The 23,150-nt window shown below is 33.0% G+C and overlaps 1 protein-coding gene across 3 annotated transcripts in view; it reads right to left on the bottom strand.

The window, feature by feature from the left end:
- The window catches only part of Uck (Uridine-cytidine kinase), a 144,714-nt gene that overhangs the window by 42,984 nt on the left and 78,580 nt on the right, over nucleotides 1-23,150 (bottom strand). Inside the window, exon 7 of one of the 3 annotated variants that reach the window (XM_081764254.1) lies at nucleotides 787-19,959. The exons of the other annotated variants lie outside the window; for them this stretch is intronic. Within the exon in view, the coding sequence (XP_081620380.1) occupies nucleotides 19,823-19,959 (137 nt within the window). The 3' untranslated portion in view covers nucleotides 787-19,822. Of the gene's footprint in view, nucleotides 1-786; nucleotides 19,960-23,150 lie in introns of those variants that run through there. 3 annotated transcript variants of the gene reach the window in all.

Raw genomic sequence — 23,150 nt, 5'->3', positions numbered from 1 at the left:
CGCCACAAATACAAACGCTGGTTTCTCCTTTCACTCTATGTTCGTCTGGTATACTACGCATTTTAAAAATCCAGACAAAAACGTACAGTCTTCCAAAAATATTGGACACCCATCCTGCTTAGTACATTATATTACTTAGGCTCTACGTAAAACGCCCAATTAGTCAAAGAAAATTCACTTTTGTTTGATTCTATTACAACTGTACGAGTGCACGGCTTTTCACAGAGAGATCGGTGCCCAAGGGTTATAAAATAATAATAATAATAATAATAATAATAATAATAATAATAATAATAATAATAATAATAATAAAAGACAATATCTTCCCCTTATGAGAAATCGCAATAAGAAGAGCATACTCACCGGAAATAGAAGGTGGATTGTACCAAAATAGAAAGTAGATTGTACCAGGAGGCAACCACATTACCGGTATTGTTTTCTCTTTCGGTCTTATTTTCTCTTCAGTTTATGATAATAAATACACAACAGTGTACAGGATTCAACATGATTTATTACTAGCATTTTTTTTCTACAAAAATGTGTTATATACTGATCCGCTACATGAAAAGTTTCTACGTGAATCTCAGTGCTATTAGCACTACAACTATCAAAAATGTAAGTGTTGACAGTAGCCACTCAATTTATGGAAGCACTTTTTCAACACTGCAAATAATACAAAACTTTATATATAAAAAAGAAAAAAATGAACTAAAAGTTAACAAAAAAATATTCACTGGTCCTGGTAATTACAATATACTATCTGCAAGGATCCACACACTCATTAACTTTTTTTTTTTTTTTAATCTTCAATTTTATTTACGTCATACAATAAACAAGAATTATATGTAATACTTTCTTTCCAACAAAACTGGAAATGTTACAACAGTCTATCAGTAATGAAACAAATATTTTTGTTACAAAAAAAATCTATTGCAGTTTCGTACGATACTTTTATCTTAATGAACTAAGTAGTATAATAGTAACGGAATTATATTCGGGAAGTTATTTCTTTAAAAAAAAAAAAAAATACATTTACAACTAGGCTATCATGAGTATAATGCTACATTTCATCCATGAACATTTCTATTTATTGTACAGTATTACGATTATCAACAAATATGACCGGTTTTTCCAATATTCTAGTAAAATAATAAAATTATATAGAAAACAAAACTAATTTTTGTGCTAAATAAGATGCGAGAATTTCTTCAAACTGAAACTCACTTCAGAATTAAATCCAAAACACAAAGAAAAGGTGTATTTCAAATACGCTTTCTGCTGCATTTATCAAGCTATAAATCAAATTAATAAAAAAAATTTGTAAGTCGAGTTTTTTGAAGTTACCACTATAGAAATCCCTCAGACGTTCATGTTCTTTCGTCACTTCACCTGTGAGCAAACGGCTGTTGATTCAAAAAGTTTCAGCCAATCTCTGAATAGGTATGTCCCCTACATTACAGTTTGCCCGTTTTTATCATTACTTACCCTCGCTTCGTAATGGAAACCACGGTAATCATATCGTTGGTCGTTACAGATCAACATTTCTCAGCATAGTATACACGCAAAGGTAGTAGGTAAAGATTGGCCTTTTTCTGCCTATTATAGTCATAAAAAGTAAACGCATCCATAAAATCCAGTATATAATTGAGCTGAGCTCGCGAGCCGTTTGGTTGTCCGCGAACTCCTCCTAGACCGTTTGGCCGATCTCAACCAAACTTAGCACGCTGATAGAGTATGTCGTGCTGAGTGACAACATAGGTCGAAATCAAAAATCCGATGTACCATCGAGGAATAATCACCGAAAAACGCTTCCATAGACTTAACATGGGGAAAAAGTTTTCATGCAGATAAAATGGTCCCTTATCGACGTAAAAGCAACTATGTTTTAAAAAGTCACAATAAACGGATTACGTAGCTTAAGCTCGCTCAGCTCATTTCATTGCAATCGAGTATATCCATTGCATTCCTAGTCGTATGAAGTTCAAGAATTAAATGTCGCATCTCTAAGATTAATATGAAAAATATTCTAGCAAGTCACAACGAATCCCACAAATATAGTATGGTTGTTGACATTTTGCCAGTTTAGGCGTTTTTTCGAACTTGCAACAAGTGTGAGGTCTTTCATAAACCATTAGTATACTTCTGGTTTTCTTGAGGACTAGAATTAACCTTATCGACAAGCATTCGTATAGTATGGTTCATGAAGTGCTTCAAACTAAAATTATTGTTGCAAGTTCGAAAAAAATAAAAAATAAAAAATAAAACGCATAAAAACGTACAAATGGCACAATATCAACGACCGTGCTTTGTGGGTTTCACGTGACTTGTTACAATATTTTTCTTATGCATCTTAACAGATATAATTTTTAATGCCTTAACTTAACATTCACACGATCTACTGGCTTTTATGAATACTTTTACTTTTTATGACTATCATATGCAAAAAATCTTTACGCATTTACTTTCATTTCTCGCGTACGACCTTGGGAGATTAATGCTTAAAAAAAGCAGGCAGACTATATTGTATATCTATCTATATGTATATGACCTAATTCCACACGATTTTTCCTCGGTAGATGTATGTTACGGGTGCAACAACTAATAATGATAGCAACCATACTACCTGCGTAAATATTTGATACATTATGTCAGTCGCGATTCTGAAATCAATGCTTACTCCATTCAATTATTTATTTTTGTTTGCAACACCTATTCGCTGGTATTCTAACTACAGGTGTACAACAAGTAAAGATGGAAACAGGTGACCAATCTTAACTAAAACAATCTATGAGGTCCTGGCAATTGCATCAAATGTTTCACTATTAACCATAACGAATAAATTAAATTAAAAAAAAAAAAAAAAACCGAACTGAGTAAGTTCGATGGGATATCCGAATGTATCCAATAGTTTTGAGACGAAAATTTGGGAAAAAATCTTGTTGAGAACTGTTACCAGCTCTTCAACCGAACACGAACTCTCACGCGCTTTACTGAAGTAACATAGCAAAACTCTTGACAGTCTAATTTCATAAATCTTTAATCCATGTATATACAATCAAATAAAAAATTTCTCTGTAAATATAACAACCTTTGCTGTACAAAATTATTAAGTACATTGTCTAACTTACGATTAATTAGTACGGAATACATTAAGTTAATATGGGAATACAATGATTTTTTTTTTTTTTTAATTTATATTTTATCAAAGCTCCGCTTGTCTTTGGATACATGTTACTCATGACCCAAACACTCAAGATCTCATTCAGAATAACAGTTTGTTAGAAACAAAACACATGCACCTTTAATTGTGGATATTTGAGAAACCATTATTGCGTTGGCAACAATTCTCCCTCCCCCACCACACACACACCTAAATTATTATATTATGTAATAGAACTTGTACAAACAAAAATGACATATTTTGTACGGGACCTGGTAAGACTTAGTTTCAATTGTACGGCGATAAGCAGAAGAGAATCAACCAACAAAAATGAGAAATTAGTTTAATTTATCAGAATCGTTCCAAATTACTTAAAAAAACCTTATTCTGAAGTTAACCAAGGAAAATAAGAACCAGAAATATTTGACGAATAATTTTCCAGATAGAATCCAAGTAACATGATCTCTTCCTCAAATTCAGCTTGTCGGTTGGTTCGCTTCTATGCTTATATAGGAGGCATACAAGAACATTTTAAAGATCATAACAGACTTCAGATAGTTATGCTTTATGCTTATACATTATTTTTCTACCTGAGTTATGTAACTGTGTAATTTAGTTTCTTGTTGTTATAGTTGTTAATGCAATTATGTAAATAGAGGGGGCTATCTTAAAGTCTAGGGAAGGAAGAAAGATTTATATCAACGGGAAGTCCATATCTAATTTGTTTCGTGAGAATGCTTATTATGTCTTATGTTACTGGATTTAGAACTTGGAAAAAATTACGACGAATCCTACAGTTTACAGCTAACAAGGGAACCTTCCGAAAATGATAGTTGCAGTGAAAGATATGACCTATGCCAATTGAAAGAGCTTTAACAGAGATGTTCATTCCCAAAATATTAGCTGCCCATAGCAATAGGTTCAAGAAATATAAAGGGTGGATGTTCGGGAAACAGCAAGGTTGGACAAGGGGGGTAAGTGCAAATTCCGCAAAAAAGGGGGCATGGCAAAATAAAATGAAGACAAGTGTTGTATAGAAAGATACTTGCCACAATAGGAACAAATGAAGGCCACCAGTGGGGTTAACAGTGTTGCCAACTGCAATGAAAAGTACATGTTTTGCAAAGAGCACTATATGAAGTGAGTGCAATATTCAGTATCAACCTGTCACGTAGAACATAAGATATGACGTGTATAATCAGTGGTACAATCTAACAAAAGAAAATAGAAAAACAGAAGTACGAAAAGTACGGAAAATACGGAGTTGGCTATAATGCGCCACATTTGATCACGAGCTGTGCATATTAGAATGAACAAAACAAGAAAGCACCAACTATGCAGGAAACTGACGTACCTAGAGTCGAAAAGAAAAACGAGTTCCAAAGTTGGCAACACTGACCATGAAAATCTAGACAATTTTAATATAGTTAGGCCACTCGCTTCACAAAAGGAAAATTCCGGCAACAGGCATTAGCCTTCGCATCATTTGTGCATGCTCGTCAACATTGTACGTGCAATTGTTCGATGAGACAATGGTCCAAACAGAAGATACATTTGCAGTGAGCACAGCGGAATACTGCCAATCCGTCACACATGGTGCCATGATCGCCTAGGAATGTCTTGAAACAGTACTCTAGAGGTGTCGGTTGGTTGTCTCTCTATCACATATCCACACCTGTAGAAAGCAAACATAACCAAAGGCTTGAATAAACATGCCGTAAACTGGTAATGGGTTAAGGCTTGAAGTTTCAGAAAATTCTCGCGGGACCAAATGTTAAAGTGAGTATCTGATAACACAAGCTCTGTAACGTAGTTTACAAAGTTCTTGTATGGTCTAGAAACAAACATCAAGTGGTTGTATCAGACCCGTACAGCCAGGAGGGATCAGCTCAATTTTGAAATTCACTCCGGATGGTACATGCTCGAAGATCAAGTTGATGTCTTTGTTCGCTGTCCAAGAATCAACAAGTTGCACAACATCAGTTAGGTTTCTTTCGTCATCACGCCTTCATCACATTCGTATATGATAATGCCTGTCATCTCTGCTGATGGAACTCTTGTCACCAATGTATGTGCAAGTAGCAGAAGGCAAAGGAACATTACCCCAGAAGACCAAAGACTTTTTGTCAACTCTTCCGAATATTAAGGCCTTCCCAAATACAACCGCAAACATGCGGAAGAGTGATTTAAGCGTGTTTTATGCCAACGTGTTTTGGCCAAGTTTGGCAGAAAGAAACCTAACTGATGTTTTGCAACTTGTTGATTCTTGGACAGCGACCAAAGACATCAACTAGCTCTACGAGTATGTACCAACTGGAGTGAATTTCAAAATTGAGCTGATCCCTCCTGGCTGTACGGGTCTGATACAACCACTTGATGTTTATGTTTCTAGACCATACAAGAACTTTGTGCGCTACGTTATAGAGCTTGTGTTATCAGATACTCTAACATTTGGTCCCGCGAGAATTTTCTGAAACTTCAAGCCTTAACCCATTACCAGTTTACGGCATATTCAAGCCTTTGGTCATATTTGCTTTCTACAGTGTGGATATGTGATAGAAAGACCACAAAAGGTTCCGGCACTTCTAGAGTACTGTTTCGAGACATTCACAGGCGATCATTGTACCATGTGTGACGGATTGGCAGTATTCCGCTGTGCTCACTGCAAATGTATCTTCTGTTTGGACCATTGTTTCATCGAACAATTGCACATACAATGTTGACGAGCATGCACAAATGATGCGAATGCTAATGCCTGTTGCCGGAATTTTCCTTTTGTGAAGCGAGTGGCCTAACAATATTAGAATTGTCTGGATTTTCATGGTCAGTGTTGCCAACTTTGGAACTCGTTTTTCTTTTCGACTCTAGGTACGTCAGTTTCCTGCATAGTTGGTGCTTTCTTGTTTTGTTCATTCTAATATGCACAGCTCGTGATCAAATGTGGCGCATTATAGCCAACTCCGTATTTTCCGTACTTTTCGTACTTCTGTTTTTCTATTTTCTTTTGTTAGATTGTACCACTGATTATACACGTCATATCTTATGTTCTACATGACAGGTTGACACTGAATATTGCACTCACTTCATATAGTGCTCTTTGCAAAACATGTACTTTTCATTGCAGTTGGCAACACTGTTAACCCCACTGGTGACCTCCATTTGTTCCTATTGTGGCAAGTTTCTTTCTATACAACACTTGTCTTCATTTTATTTTGCCATGCCCCCTTTTTTGTTTCGCGGAATTTGCACTTTTTCCCCCTAGTCCAACCTTGTTGTTTCCCGAACTTCCACTCCTTATATTTCTTGAACCTATTCCTATGGGCAGCTAATATTTTGGGAATGAACATCTCTGTTACAGCTCTTTCAATTGGCATAGGTCACATCTTTCACTGCAGCTATCATTTTCGGAAGGTTCCCTTGTAAGTACAACCTTTGAGAGGTTAACTTTACTCATACAAAAATGCTTCCAAATGCGAGGGATAAAGAAAGCAAAAATTTGGGCGTATGTCCGAAATTAGAAAATTCTGTTTAAGATCAAGACTAAATGTGAAACGATTTTGATAATAAATAACCCAAGAAGCCTAGTCTCGCAGGAACTTAAGTATGCAAGTAACGTATCTCTAAAGAAATAAGGTAAAATTAACATGAAATGTAATTTCCAGTGTGTCCCAAAGTCAAACATCTCCTGTCGAGCCTTCACCTATGAGGACATCTTTTATATTTAAAATACTATAGATCGGTATGATGCAAGTAACGCCGTCTATGCGTTTTTAGAGTGCTAAACCTCTGTGGAAGCATACATAGTCAAGATGAAACGTCGCCAATAGAGGAAAAATGTTTTAATAATCACACGTTCATTTTATCCGTAACGTACTTAATCATTACGAATGTCTCGACAAAATTATAATAACTGTAGTCATATTTAACGTTGATGTTTGGATCTTTTGATAACTGGTGTTTGACGGGTCGACCTAATCGAAAACAATTGGAACGGTATTTTCCTCGCGTTTTCCATGGAGAATCAAGTAGCCTAAAAGTCATGTAAGAGATTAGGCTATTAAGCAACTCCTCTACAGCTTTCCTTCTTTAGAATTGAAGCAAACGTATATATACGTATATTATCAGAAACACAGCCCAGTCAGCATCCCAAAAACCCACTTTTCAACATAAATTTCCGTTCTTATTTTGAGATAATCTTCCTTTACATACGTGATGATAAAACGAATATGATGGGAAAGCTACATAAAAGTAAAAATAGAGCATTATTAATAGCACGTAAGGAACATTTTTTTTTTCTTAATTTATACACTAACCATACAGTATTACACTGACGATCTTAAAATTGAAGAATTATGATCGCCATTGAATATTTTAAGGTTAGTATATAAAATTACGACGGTTCATGTTATAGAAGGACATGAAGATTTATGTTCTTTACGTCATCAACCGGATTTCAAATAAAACCTTCAGTCACGGTAAAAACTAACTGTGCCAAGTTCCAGATTAATGTTTACTATATTCTTTCCCAGCCAACGAAAACAGCCTGTTACTAAAGAGCAGAATTAACATTCCATTGGAGATAATTTCAAATTTTAACTTTCAATACGTGGGATCATTTATTGCATTGTGGTGGAGTTTTTTATTTTCTAAGAAAGAAGCGAGACGCTAAAATACCTGTATATAAGAGCTGCAATTTGGTTGGCTAACATCACGTCTAATTTAATTAATAATCGCAATAGGTGTAAGGCCTTTCTTAAAAAAATATTCTTTTAAGTCGTGCTCAAAAGAAGCAATGGTTTAAATCTTCCAGGCAAACAAACAGTAGTAAATGAAATGAAACATTCCAGTTTTACGTCCCAAGGTTATACCATGGAGGCTAAAGATAATGATATGGGAATGAAGAAAGTGAGAGGTTCAGACAAATAGTGATTTTACACAACTACCAATAATTTACTGTTAAATAATCAAGCTAAACCGCAAATTATTAGTCTTAACGTCATAGACTTGCGCAAATTATTTAAATTTTGAGTTAAGATTTGGTGTGCTATTCTATTAGTCAAGGCACTATTCTTTCCCTGATAAATTATATAGTGAAACACATTTCTGTAGTATTTCGATCAAAATAATCTTTTGAGTTTTACGTCCCACGGTTATGCCGGTTAGGCTAAAGGAGACTGTGATGACGAGTAATGAATGAAATGGAGGAATGAAGAAAGTGGGAGAACCCCGAGAAAACCCACGCACACGGTGTTTGTCCACCACAAAGTTAACTTGGCGGGGGCTGAAAATCGATGAAAATAAATACGCAAGAAAGTAAATAAAATAAAAATGACTTAACATTAGTTCTTTTGTAAACAAGAGTCCGAATGAAAGTGATCAGCAAACATTATTTTACTTTTCTTTAGTGCATAAGTATCCGAAGTCTAGAAATTAATAAGAAAACAAGCAAGTATTCATTACTATTCACTGTAATATTCAATGCATCCTGACATGAACAAAGTACACTTCCGTTAGAAATCGAGATCAAAATTACATATGGATCAAGCAACATTTTTTTTTTCTTTCTTTTAACTACTCATCATCACCAGGTTGCCAGGCGTATGCGATATACGGGCGTGAAGACAACTTTCAGTACAGAAGTGTGTACTGAACACAAGATACTACCATCAACTCAATTACAAAAATATTACCTTTTTATGAATACAGTGTAATGCACATTTCGTTATTTTTAACTATTTCAGTTAGTGTAATTGTCAATAAAGTATACAATGTTCATTCAATTCCATCAAGAACATCAGATTACTAAAAATATATTTAAATAAAAAAAGCTTGGGAGTGAATGAATGATACATTAAAAATACCAGTAATGCTTATGTTATACTAAATTATTTACAAAATACTTCATTCTTAATCGAATTTCGTCAGTATATCTGTAACACCTATCAAATAATTACATTTTATTTGTAATGATAAAAACATTTTGTCACTACAAAATACAGCGAATGTATTTTGTTGTAGAAAACTTTTATCTCATTACAAGTTAAATATGACATTTTTAATTCTAGACATTGTAGTAAATTATATTTTAACCTAATCATATCCACAGTATACTCGCGATTATATGAGTTCCGATTAACTGAGGCACTCGAAGAAAGAAAAAAAAATGCCAGTTGACCTTCTCTATCTACAACGTTAGCGCAACATCGTAGCATCAAAGAGAGGTCAAAAGATGTCCCAGAAAACAATCACGGACTTTTTTAAACAGTAAGTTTCGTATGATACTGTGTGTATGTAAATTTATTGAGTTATATTTTTTTATATGTATAGTACGTACTAATGTACCTAATAAGAATTTTAGGAAACCAAAAAATGGATCAAAAGATTACGATCTTGGCCAGTAACTAGTTTTTGGATCAGAGGCCACAAAACTTTTAAATCGAGTTTTCGTATTTTCAACGGAATAAGCACATCATACTGAGTTAAGAGCTAGTTTGGGTTTGGTTACATGATATGTAGCTTTCCAGATATAAGGTCTACAAGAAAATTTTTGATTAAAATATATTGGATCTTTTGATCCAACAACTGGTCTCCATATTATCCAAGTTTTTCCGTATCAGAGGTAGGCTCGATCTCAATTACCTCGGATAATCGCGTGTCTACTGTATTACTAACTATTAATTTAATGTGGCAGGATTACTTCAACCTATTTAGGAAGACATTTCAACTGTGCTAAGAAATCAAAATTTGGAAATAATTTATCTACGAATATACGATATGAGAGATCAGTGAGTTTGTGTCAAAATCAGCAAAGGGAATGAAGTCATTCTTATAAATTACTCATAAAAGATCTTACGAATAATTTTGTTCTCGATCGACGTATTACAGCTTTCCAGAACATAAAACATACTATCACTGCCTCAAAAGCAGGCTACTGACATTCGGAAGATTTTCGGACAATCGTAAAATGTTCTCTGACTATTTGTGTTATGTGGACTTAACAGGAAGAGCAATCTTACGAAGAATCAAACAAACAGGAGAATGTACAGTACGTGGCTTACAGTTCTAACAATAGTAGTACCTCCATGAATTCGTGCTTTGGACACTCAACTTTTAAGAATTACATAGGACTAAACAATTTACTATAGTTTTTAATTTATTACCGTATAACTTGTGGAAGTGTACAAATCTTACAATTACTTTGCACATTTATACCTGTCGAGCCATTAAAATACATGCTCCTGCCTCATACCTTGGTAAAAAGTTAGAACAGAGCCAATGTATATTATGGTTAGATCAAAAGTTGAGGACTATTTAATTTATTTTATGATTTTCAAACTCGAAATCGTCTGTACCATTCCTTTTTATTCATTTAAAGTGTTTCCAACTTGTTCATTCTATTTGTTATTGCATATATAAATACGATATTAAATTCTAAACTATATATATATATATATATATATATATAAAAATTGTACCTTATTGGTAATTTAAGGAATAGGTACGTACTCCTTATCATTTTCTGTTCTTGTTCCAGATCATCTCATTTCTGAGAGATTTACTGCAGGTATGATTTCTTTTCAAGTATCTTCATTTTAGCCAATCAATTTTGATCTCTTTTCCTTATTTTTACAATAATTTCTCCATTTACACGACTTACAGGATTTCATTTATTTCTATATATAAAATACAGGGTGTTTCAAAACAACACTGACAACATTTGGGAGGTGATTCCTGACACCAAGAAAGGCAAAAAAAAAAGATCAACCTGGGTGCACAAATGCTTCCTTTCGGAGTTATAGGCTGCCGAAAAATGAAAAAATAAATTTCAAAGTCCATAGCTCCAGAACTATGGGACCTACCGTAGTCGGGTCACGACTTCACTTAGAAACTAATATGTACGCTATCCAAAAATACATGTTTCAGAATCATAAAGTACTTACGCAACAATTTTTATAAAAGAGTTTGGCTATGGGTATATAATTTGAAGTGCTCAGCAACTACCTCTATAAAAAATTATTGCGGAAGTGCCACAAGATTCTGAAACTTGGATATTTGGATAAGGCATATACTAGTTCCTAAATGAAGTCATGACTCGATTACGATATGTCCCATAGTATTGGAGTTATGGATCATTAAACTCTATTTTTCATGTTTTCGGCAGCCTATAACTCCAAAAGGAAGCATTTGTGCACCTATGTTGCTCTATACTTTTTGCCTTACCTTGGTGTCAGAAATCACCTCAAAACGTTATCGGTTTTGTTTTGAAACACCCCATATTTTTTTTAACTTTAGCAAGACAAATTCTCCATAAAATTTCAATTCATATTGATACGAGGATTAGACGCTAATCGACTGCATTTCTGTAATTAGCGGTGATAACTATATGCACGTAATTTTATACATGTTTGAGTACCATTTTATCATAGAATTACTGACAGATATACAAGACATTTTTCCGATGTTGTAGAATATTTTGATGTTATGTAGATATTTATTCCTTATGTTTCAATTGCATTACGCGATTAGAAGTATGTTTATTATAGATCAAGGGTTCAATCTGATGCTGAAAGGTGGCTATCTATAACTGACATGTTATTCTCTTTCTACTACAGTTTATGGTCGCTGTGTAGCTGAAACAACATTGGAGACAAGATATCCAAACGATAACATTCAAATAAAATCTAAAAGAACATTTGTTAAAGAGAAGGTTACCATTTCTGAAATCACGAAATATCTTGTCAAAATACGAGCAACAAGAAGTTGGATTTTAAACATATTTTAAAACATTTTTCACTAGTGAAAAGTAAACGCAAAGAAGATAAAGAAAATATAGTACGCATGTTGAATTTGCGTTATTCTATTGAAAGCTTTCCAACATTTAATATTTAGCTATTATTCGGCAATCAATGATAAAGAATTATATATAATGAAATATTTTCCATTGTAAAAGCATTGCTTTTAACAGATTTAAATCTGATTTAAACTACTCGCTGAGTAAAACAATACGTTAATTGTAAAAAGAAAAATTTTAACGTACGACATTTCGCCAACTACCCACTTTGGCTTCATCAGACACTATCTGAAGTGGCGGCTGATGAAGACAAAGTGGATAGTTGGGCGAAAATGTTACACATTAATAATTTTTGCAATAAAGTATTGTTTGCTCAGCGAGTAGCTTAATCAGATATAATGAAAGTATTACCATCAATACTACTAAAGACAAATGTCGAGCACTTCGGGTAAACGCATCATATAAGAAGGTGAAGACGAAACAGAGAAATTTAAAAAAAAGATAGAAATAGTGGCCTTCTGCGTAAGAAAGGCAAAATTACTTTGTAAAAAATGGCCAGGAAATAAGTTTCTGTCAATAATCTGCTGCAATCCAGCGCATAAAGCCTGAAGAAATCTGGGGTCACATCATTACCGTTGATTAATATTGATATTTCTGAGCACGTAAATTATTCTGAATAAATTCCATACAAAGGTACGAAAAAAATTGAAATCTATACGAAAACACTATACAAGAGCATCTATCCAGCTCTTCCGGTACCGAAATTAAATCAATGATACTCTATTTCCAATAGTATACAATGATATTCCCGAATTTCAGAATAGACTGAAAATAGTCTATTCAGGACAAAGTGTAGTAATATTTGATTCAGAATCGAACTGCATCCATGACAGTAAAAAACCTTACTTTAAAAATCTTCTGCATTATCTCTTTTGCCCCTTCATTCATCTTGAAAGAGGCGTAAAACACACACACAGTAAGTAAGAATTCTTGTGCAACGTGACAAGCACATACGAGGATGCTGCACTTTTGCGCAATTTAACCAACGTAACTCCTCAAGCAGCAGTACCTCAGAAATTAAAACAATTCGCAATTATTACAAAAGTAGCGCATTTACTAGTAATCAAACAAGTGTTGCTGAAAAATGTAAGTTAATCTAACGAAATATATATTCGTGTACGATCTACCACATATATATAATTGTTATAGTCTAGTTAAACCTGAGTATGTATTACACCGTTCCACATTTTCTCTACGACATTCATTTACTTGTCTGAACATGGTCTGCTTTTGTTGTGACATAGCGAGACCTAAAGAACAATATCTATCTACTATCATAATATAACCTTAACTATTGCTCAGTTCTTCCTGGGGTCGCATGTACTCGAGATACGTATTAGCCACTCTACCGCGATAAAACACACAAAGGGTATAACAGGTAAGAAATGTCTGCTATACAAAATTAGGTTTTTAAGAAATAACGCAATATTGTTTCGTGAGTAAAACTGTCAAATAGTGTTGTTTTGGGATGCGTTTCTTCTAACTTCTTTCTTTCTTCTCATAAAGCATTGCAATCAGATATCTTACTTTCAGTAACGTTAACATTTTTAAGTACTCAAAAATTTCGTTTTTAATGAAATATTTATTTCTGTATTATCTACAAAATTAATACTTGCTGAGCTGCCAGATTTAATGTATCAATGCCAAATGAAAATTATGTGGTAGTTAAAAGTTCTAGAAGAAACCACTATATAAGCTGTCATCAACTTCATTATCCTCCCTGAAAATAGTTTTTATTATTATTATTTATTTATTTATTTTTCTTTGCAGTCCAACATTACTTTTGACCGAAGACTCAAAATTATGCAACTTTACTTCACTTTTCATCCAGCCCCATATATTCCAAATTCGCAAAATATACTCGCTTTTGATATGCCATTTTTACCTGCCCCAGTTATCGTTAACTTTTTCTTCTATTGTATAATGTTCCCTCTTAATGCTATTGTTACCTCTAATTATAACCAGGCAAGCACAATTACAACTAGAAAAGTTAGAAGCTGCAGAACGATTGGTTTTCACGGTTAAGATGTCAGAGAGTTCTCAATACAAACGTACATGAATTCACAGTACCGAAGATATTGAAAATTCGAAGTAGACTGCTCGCATAAAAGACTCGAAGCTCACCTAGATTTTGAAGACATTTCTATTCACGACATTGATTCCCCGCTGTTTTGAGGCGTAATAATATAACGAGTTTCTACTCTATTAATTTCTGAACAACCACCATGTAAGTCCTCACTTCTTATGAGACTAACGTAATAAGTGTATTCTTACACTAATTTAATATTAAAGAACATTGTTCTGTTCTTCGCAACGAAGTTTATTAGCAGTCAACAGTTCCCAAGAGTTTCCATATCAGGGTGTCTTCTAAAATACCAAAATGAAATTTCGTGACTTTTTCGTGATCTTTTCTTTATCAAATCATAAAATTTCATATTATTTTCAACAGCGAATTTGGGTGCGAATTAGCCTGAATTTTCATCTATGCGATTAAAACGTTCTTTGCTTGTGATTTGGTAGCGTCTAAAGCCGACCATAGACATTTTTGGTGGTGAACTTTGACGTTTTATAGAACAAAATTTTCAAATCTGTACTTACATTTGAACAGTAAAAAAATAATCGTGATCCAAAAGCTAAATTTCGTGGCTTTCATGACCATTTTCTGATTTCGTGACTTTCATGACCGATAGACACCCTGTATATGTGTGGACTGTTTACTCCAGCACTCCCAGTTCAATGCAGTTCTGTTCTGACACCAAGTCATCACAGGTACTGTAGTCTGGGTAGAGAAAATATGAGAACGAAATAGATCTATCACACAGCTTTAATTCTACTTTTCTTAGTGTGCTAATTGGCAACATCTTTTGTCCCGAAGAAGTTGTCTGCTCTGCAGTTCAAGAAACCTCACGTAGTATACATTCTCCGTTTCAAAGTTTAAGATCTAAATATAGTCAAAAACATTATGTACAAAAATAACTTAGTCGGTAATGCCTAATTTTTAATTTCTAGCGTTGTCCGGAAGTGGATTATTTTTTTGATCAGAAGCTCAATCTGGGAAGAGTATTTTAGTACCTATATTTTTCACTTCCACCCCATACTCTTGCACACACAATTAACGGTTTGCTTTATTTACACAGAATAGTTACTTCTTTCGTTACACATGGCAATATTTCACAGAGTCAAAATTTAAATAATCATATAAATATACATGTGTGTTTCAACTGACATTGAATTTGTTATATTGGTAATTATTTTCTCCATTGTCTTCAATTTTTGATTGAAAATTTGCTGGGCTATCATTTTCTTTCGAGTTTTCTACTAATGGACTAAGGGTTTGGTAAATTTTGTATAATGAGACAGCAGCTCTAAACTACACAGTAAATAACTTGCTTAAAACTATTGATCAAGTATTTATCATAGTGCCCAGAGTTTATTACTTATCGAAAATTGACCAAATTATTAATTCATTCCTCGCTGAAAGGCCCGCAAGGATATCCCTGTGATGTATTAGGAAGCTTCTGGTTATGCTTATGGAAATAAATTATGAAAAGCAGTACCTTTATCTCGAAATGTACTGATAAATATCGTGAGTAGGATATAACAGGTCGTTTCTGTTCAATTGTATATATTAAATTCAAGCATTTATGATTTTATATTTAGGTACAGTTTACAAATACGGTACGTTAAGTTGAACGATTTCTACGAAAACGAAACATAAACATAACAGGGAATCAATACTACTTGCATTTAAAAAAAAATAAATAAACATGAATGCAACAATGTAAATAGTAACCTTTGTTTAACACAAGCTATAATCTTTTTATGCATAATACTAATGTTATCCTCATTTACTAAAACAACTTTCATCTTTATTTTTTAAGTCCTTATTAAAGATGGCAAAATATGCTTTTAAAATTACAAAATAATGAAAATGCTATGAATACTGAACAAAGGATGCTTTTCGACGTACAAAGGTTAATGATTAAGAAAACCAATTCTACAATAATATCAGCTGAATCCCTTCAATAATAATTCCTTTGGGAGAAAATGGTACAATTATTTTTTTTTTTTAATAGCAAAAAATGCTACTACATTGGAAGTTATATATCCCTGCCTTTAAGAAAATCACATGCAATTCTTAGTGACTCCAACTGGTAAGCAATCAGAATTAGTTCCATAGTAAATTCGTAAAAGGATTATGCTGTAGTTACAACACTCTTGTTGAAACATGCTCCTAAAAGAGCCAAATGCTGCTAATACAATTGTGTTGTGAATTGGGGTAAAAATTACATACATTCATCCTCCACTACCAGATTCTTTACGATGTGCTACAATTTAATCAATCGTAAATATAATAAAAAATAGATTAATCAGAAATAAAGCAAAAGGTTGGATATATAAAAACACCATATTGAAACCCAGTGTTATTTTTTTCTTTCATCATTAGCGCAGAGCTAACATTTCTTTTGCAAGCCAATAAATATTGTGTAAAATACGAATATTTCAAATCTTTAATATTTATTGGTTTCTTTCGTTCCAAAATGAATAAAATTAATCATTTTACCACTAAAACTAGGAAGTTCTGTGAAACGCCCGTTAAGAATCAGAGCTATAAATCAAAACATAAAATTCAAAACTGATAACTATAGATATGTGCTTATTCATTTTTCAAATTCACTCAGTTCAATACAGCATTATTTATCTATCTTTTACCCTTAAAGTTACATTAAAAAAAAAAAAAAAAGCATGATACTACAACTAACAGGAAATGGATAAGGTATTGTGCGTGCTAAATGTAATTCCTTTAATCTATATATAACAAATTTTGAAGAAAAATCGTCATAGTGGTATTATCTACTTACGCGTTAACTGTGCTCAAAGAGAGTTTTTGCTAACTATAAAATGATAACTACATAATGCACTCGTCATATTAGATTTACTACTAAATTTTAAATAAAATAAATTTGTTCAACTTCATATGGCAAATCATATTTCTTGTTACTTAAGTAGAAACTATGAAAATTGAAGAAAGAAAAAAAAAAAAGCTTAGCAGTTGTAGCTTGCTGCTGGACAGTTTTCCAATTACTATCATGCAAAGATTCTATTATCAAAATCAGTATATATTGAGTAATATACAAGGGTAACACTGACAGTTCTTAAGACAGACCCTTGATAGGCTCTTAAAATCAAAGATCAGTTCCAAAGAAACTTTCCTAACCCCCCCCCAGTCGAGGATGTAGGGCATTTACAATTACTCCCCCCCCTCAACCTTGTTCATCCGATATATATTAAAGAAGACAAGAAGAGCTAAGGCTTTAACAAATGGTTTGAGTGAACAGAGAAATACATAAACTGCAATGAGGAATATTATTAAATAATATGGACATTTCGAGTCTGTCGTGTTTCAGTTTTCTTGTATTACATACACGCGCAGAGTTTTTCTTCTGGCGGTATGTAATACAAGCATCTTTTTCCTAAACTTTTTTTTGTTTTTGAAAAATATTATTTCTTTAGTCATTCTTTTAATAATTTTTGTATTTATGAAATGAATTTATCAATTTAAATCGATTTAAGTTTGGAACAACAAGACACTATATTCATTTAAAAGATAATTAAGGGATGTTCCACAGACAACGCAACTTTTGAAATGCACGTAATTTCTGTTCTAGTAAGTTGGCAGCACTGAACGTTACACGGTTTTCATATGTTGTATTTGTGGTTAATAGTCACGGAGCACTGAACAGCGCATAATCGTTCTCTGCTTTCTATACGGATAGAATGTTATGCAGAACTTGCTCGAATGTCATCTCTGCTTATGCGGTTAGCTTCTGCACTGACATTCGTCAAAATAGTAGAACCGCGTAACCTTAGCAAAAAAGTGGACTCATGGCTTTTCCGAGATCAAAGAGTACTAGCACCTTTTATTCCAGAGAGAGAAAGAAAAAAAAATATAGGTAGGTAATGTGTGAACTATAAAGTGAAAGCTTAACCTATAAACAGAAATTTATGATAAAACGCTTAATGCAATTTTTACTAAAATAAAATATTAATCAAGCAGAGCCAATATGTTTGTTTCATTTTATATCTTTCAGTTCACTCGGGGATGAGATATTAGATTTGAACTAAGTTTCAAGTTACATAAACCTTCTGAAACAAGGGTAAATCATTCCACGTTTAAAGAGTTTCCTGCATTTAAAAAGCCAGCTTTTTAAGAGTTAACCAGAAATTTACAAATATATTCTAGTTTCTAGTTCGGACATGACGATTCTACTTTTGATTGGAGTGGATTTTTAGTAAGCACCGGTAAAACTGTAAGTACCAGTAAAATGAATACAAATTTTCTATGAAGTATGAGTATTCCAATTTGATATACTGCGGTACGTTGCAAATCTTGCAGTAATTTCGCTAAGAAAACCTAGTCCTACTAGTATGAAACATTTCGTATGTACTACTGAAAATCCTATTTATCACTATATATTCACTGTCCATTCAAAATATACACTTGTCCTCTAATACACTTTCCTTCGATTGGGAAGTAGAGGAGGGGGAGGGACTTTATACTGATTAGACATAACTTTTGGTTTTGACTCGAGATTTTGGATTCACTTTACACATCGTATGTATTTTTATTTATTTGCTTCTTCACATGCGGGAAAAAAAAAAAATACTTTTACGAATTCAATATATGGTAATGTCTGTATTTGTAAATTCATATAAATTTAGCAGTAGCATCACTTCTGTGGATGTTCAAACAAACTGTATCTGAAATAGTTCGGTGTCTTCGATTAGTACTTTTATAAATATGAACAAATCAAGTGTTAAACGCCCAACGCTCCTTGAGCAACCAGTTAACGCGTCAAATAAAACCTGGTTTAAATTCTACAAGTGCATATTTGCATCAAGAGCTGATTACTGAATTTCATAAGTACTTGTACCAGCAAAAACAATATTCAAGGTTTACAAAACATTCCTCGATTACGTCACAAAAAAAGAAAGAAAAAAAATGAGAATCCTTTCTTTTGTGTCCAAAAGACAAAACATATTCCCAGAAACTCTGTTGCGCACATAGAACGTTTTTACTCCACACACACTTTTCTATGTTTAACAACGCATTAACTCTGGTTCAGTATATATAAAACAAGTAACACAAACATACAAAAATAAAGTATGTTTACATCAAAACTTCAATTTCACAATTAACTTCTCATTGATTTCATGTTCGAAAGACGAAACTGCTTAAACAAACACATTAATTAATTAATTAAAACAAAAAAAATCTTATAAGGTGGTAATATATGGAACTAAAAACAATATAATTTAAACGCTTATAATGGTCCAAATAATATGGCTACCTCGTCAAGAAAAAAAAAAAAAAAAACAGCTGAAACATACGTACATAGAACGACTGAAATACTGATTTCATTCAAAATGCAACAGATTATATTAGTTCACTAGCGTGAGTGAAATGTTCGAAACCGAGCGAGCTTTACGCTTGGCATCTATAATTTGTACTACCTATAACTAGTGTAATAATCACATCAATACGAAGATCTTTTTCTGTTTCTTTATATATTTTTTTCATTTTTTTACAATAATAGTTATATTTGCATATACAGTTAATAATAATAACTTTAAATACTGCTATGAGAAATAACAAAGAAAATAATTATTATAATAATAATAAAAAATGGCTCTTTATCTGAAAAATTCTCCGAAATTCTCAAGTCGGAAGATCATCTTCATACAAAGTTTGCATTCAAATGAGTAATCAGAATTATAATAATAAAGAGACAAGTTTGGACAGAAGATGGTTACCGAATCACAGATTCAGTGGTTTGTCTATTTTCATGGAGGCCTGGGCCTGGCGAAGAGGATTTGTTGTTGCCATTGCAGCTATTGACTCCATGCAAAATGTCCCAGATGTGTTGCACAATCAGGTCTATAGCCACTGTAAGTCAAAAGGCAACACAAGCACTGGATTAGAAAGACAGTAATACGGGAACAAAATTCACAACACTAACTAGGTCTACAGTTAGTGTCCCAAAAGTCCCTACAATTTGCGTGAAGCAGTTCATCCGATTTTTAAAGCCAATTCTTGAAGTAGTCAATGCAAGCAACAAACTTTGGGAAATCAATTCTTGCATAAAATGGAACAAAAAAAAAAAAAAAAAACATAATATACTGAATTACAAAACCCCTTTGTTTAGGAGTTACAGGCACGCAGAAAGATTGTGCGAAAGGTGTGTAATTTCTAAACAAACGGATGTTAAGCGACGAACAAAAGTAATTGTAAATTAACAGGGTTCCTTCTGTTTCATGAAGATACGGGAGGGATGCCAATACTCCATTTATTTATTTTTTTTAATATTTATTTTTTGTATCTGCCTTACACCCTGATGACCCAAGTACGGTTCCAACAGCTTAGGTCAGCGTTCCTCAAACGTTGCTCAACTCTGGAACCACTTTTATCAGTCAAAATGATGTACGGATCACCCTACTCTTGTTCCCCTCAAAAGCAAATTCTTATATTTATTTATTTATTAAAAGCATTAAAATCCATATATTTTTTTAAATAATTGAAACTATCACGACTATTTTAGAATAATAAATTTACATAAACTATTATAATTTGTATAATATATACTATTTGAGATTTTCAACTTCAGCGTGTCATACGCAATTCACTTAATTTTTTTTTTTTTTTTTTCTCTTTCTGGGTCTAATGCTCAATCTACAAAGGCCATAGTTTGAACAACTCTGGCTTAGGTACACTTTGAAGGAAAAGGACAGGTGATTGTAATTATGAAAGTAAAATTGTTTCGTAACAAGTTATACGAAATCGTGTCTGCAGGAATCCATGAACAGACAGTACATAATAAACTATAATTGTATAAATGAATACAAGATTCTATCATCTTTTCTTTAAAAAATAACCGATGTTCAAAAATCGCTGTAGAGTGTTCACTCAGATTTACTTACTTTTAATGAACCAACTCAAGTACGCTTTTCATTAAGTAGAGTCTCTTAAACAGTATAACTACACACCTTCGCCTAACACAAAAAAAACCTTTTCGCTGGCTTGTCTCTTGACTCCTATTCGAAGGTTTTGACATTCAGTTGGTCCGTACAATGTCTACTCTATAAATTTTGTAACTTTGCTCAAATAACGAACAGGAAAACGAATACAGGGTTCTTTGTAATCAGTACAAATAATTCTTGCGTATTTTCAAAAACGCCGCAATACCTGTTCGATGTAACTACTTTCTCTGCCAATACTTTAATCCTTATGTAAATGTAGTAGTCCTCTTCACAACTACAGCAAGCGTAGCGAAACAGTCACGGACTAATTCTGTTTCTTTCATTACTGTAGAATGGACCATGCATTACGGTTTGGTAACAGTATTCTGAGCTTTGAGCTCTTAACCGACAACTTACACTTCATGTAATTCTAATAAATATAAACTGCTCAGTGTTATTGAAAAACAATTTGGTTATAAATATTTTGCCAGACAAAACGATATTCGTGCGATTACAATGATATATATATATATATATATATATATATATATATATATATATATATATATATATATATATATATATATATATATATATATATATATATATATATATATTAACTATAACTTCCTTAGGAAAATTATTCTGGCACATCCTGTATAAACGTTTTTGTTCCATTTGGTATCATAAATGAGCTCCCAACTTTGTCGCTTGCACTGAGAATTATTTTATTTATTAATTTTTACCTATCGTGTGAGGAAGCCAAAATATCGGTGACCTATGTATAAGTAGTTATAGACAATTTCCCCCTGTATAATTACTCACGAATATATCTTTGCTTGCTGTGTTCCAATTCTTTAGGCTGTACAGTACAGACGCCATCTTTGATTTGAATTCTCGTAAATTCTACTGGAAGGCATTTTTCTCTTTTTCTACTGAAATGAATAGCCATAGTGAATATACTGATTTCCCAATTAGTGACACTCAGCTACATATTTCACCACTTCAGGTGGATTCAAATGCCACTTCAATTTTTATCATTTCCCACGAGGTAAAAATGTGTAAAGTACGAATTTAGTGAACTATAAAACAAATTATGCTATACGTTTATATTTAATATGAATTGTCTTCAAATACACTATGATATTAACAAAAACAATAGTTTCTCAAGCACTCGTCTCTATGATAAATAAATGAGTGATTATATAGGGTTTTTTTTTTTTCGTTCCACGGTATGTCCTGTAGGCTAAAGGAGAAAATAATCAGAGAATGATTATTAAAGGCTTGATGGAATGGGAGTGTGGGAGAATGCCCATGGACAAGATGTTGTCCACCGTGGCATGGAATCGAACCACCTCTCGTATCAGAAATGAGCTCTATTGTCTCTTCATGTAAATCAAACATGGCGCCGGTACTGCAAACTTAACCACGCCTTACAATGAATTCATTATCTTTTCGTACATGGTTTATTATTTCAACGATTCCATTTTGTCTTCGTTAAAAAGTCATATTGGCGTCTGACCGTAAGATACCACGAATATTTATAATAATTACTTAAGGATATGAATTGACACATATTTACAATAATTTATAAACGTACTCTTTTTTATTTATTGTGTCTAACATTTAATGTACTGTTTCGGTGTTCCCTGGCACCTTCCTCGCCAGGCACTATTTTACGATAATGTACACATAATACTCTTGCACTAGAAACATCTGAAATAATTATTGTGAAAAACTTATACAATTTATTTTTTTATTTGTTTTACTAGGATTTGCGTAATTTTGTGCTAGTTTATAGAAATTTTGATAGCTTCCAAAAGGCATTTTATGAAGGTGCTATTATAATCTTAAACCTACGTTAAGCTGACATACCCATTAAATCTCAACTAACCATACGTTAAACGTTAATTATTCATTGAACTTCTACGAATACATACTACTTCAACTCGCTGTAGTATTTTTTCAAAACATAAATGTCTACATTATATAGTAAAATACTTAGTCAACTTACTATGAAGTAGCACTACAATCGTATTTGGGTGTTTCATCTTTTCCAAAAAGAAGATATTCAAGTGAAATAAATTTACATTATCGTATTAAAGTAGTGCAAGAGGAAAT

The sequence above is a fragment of the Thermobia domestica genome, chromosome 7, assembly GCF_964235325.1.
Source record: "Thermobia domestica chromosome 7, izTheDome1.hap1.1, whole genome shotgun sequence".
In the NCBI taxonomy this organism is placed as follows: domain Eukaryota; kingdom Metazoa; phylum Arthropoda; class Insecta; order Zygentoma; family Lepismatidae; genus Thermobia; species Thermobia domestica.
The sequence above is the reverse complement of the archived record's forward strand: the minus strand, read 5'-3'. Positions and strand labels throughout refer to the sequence as shown.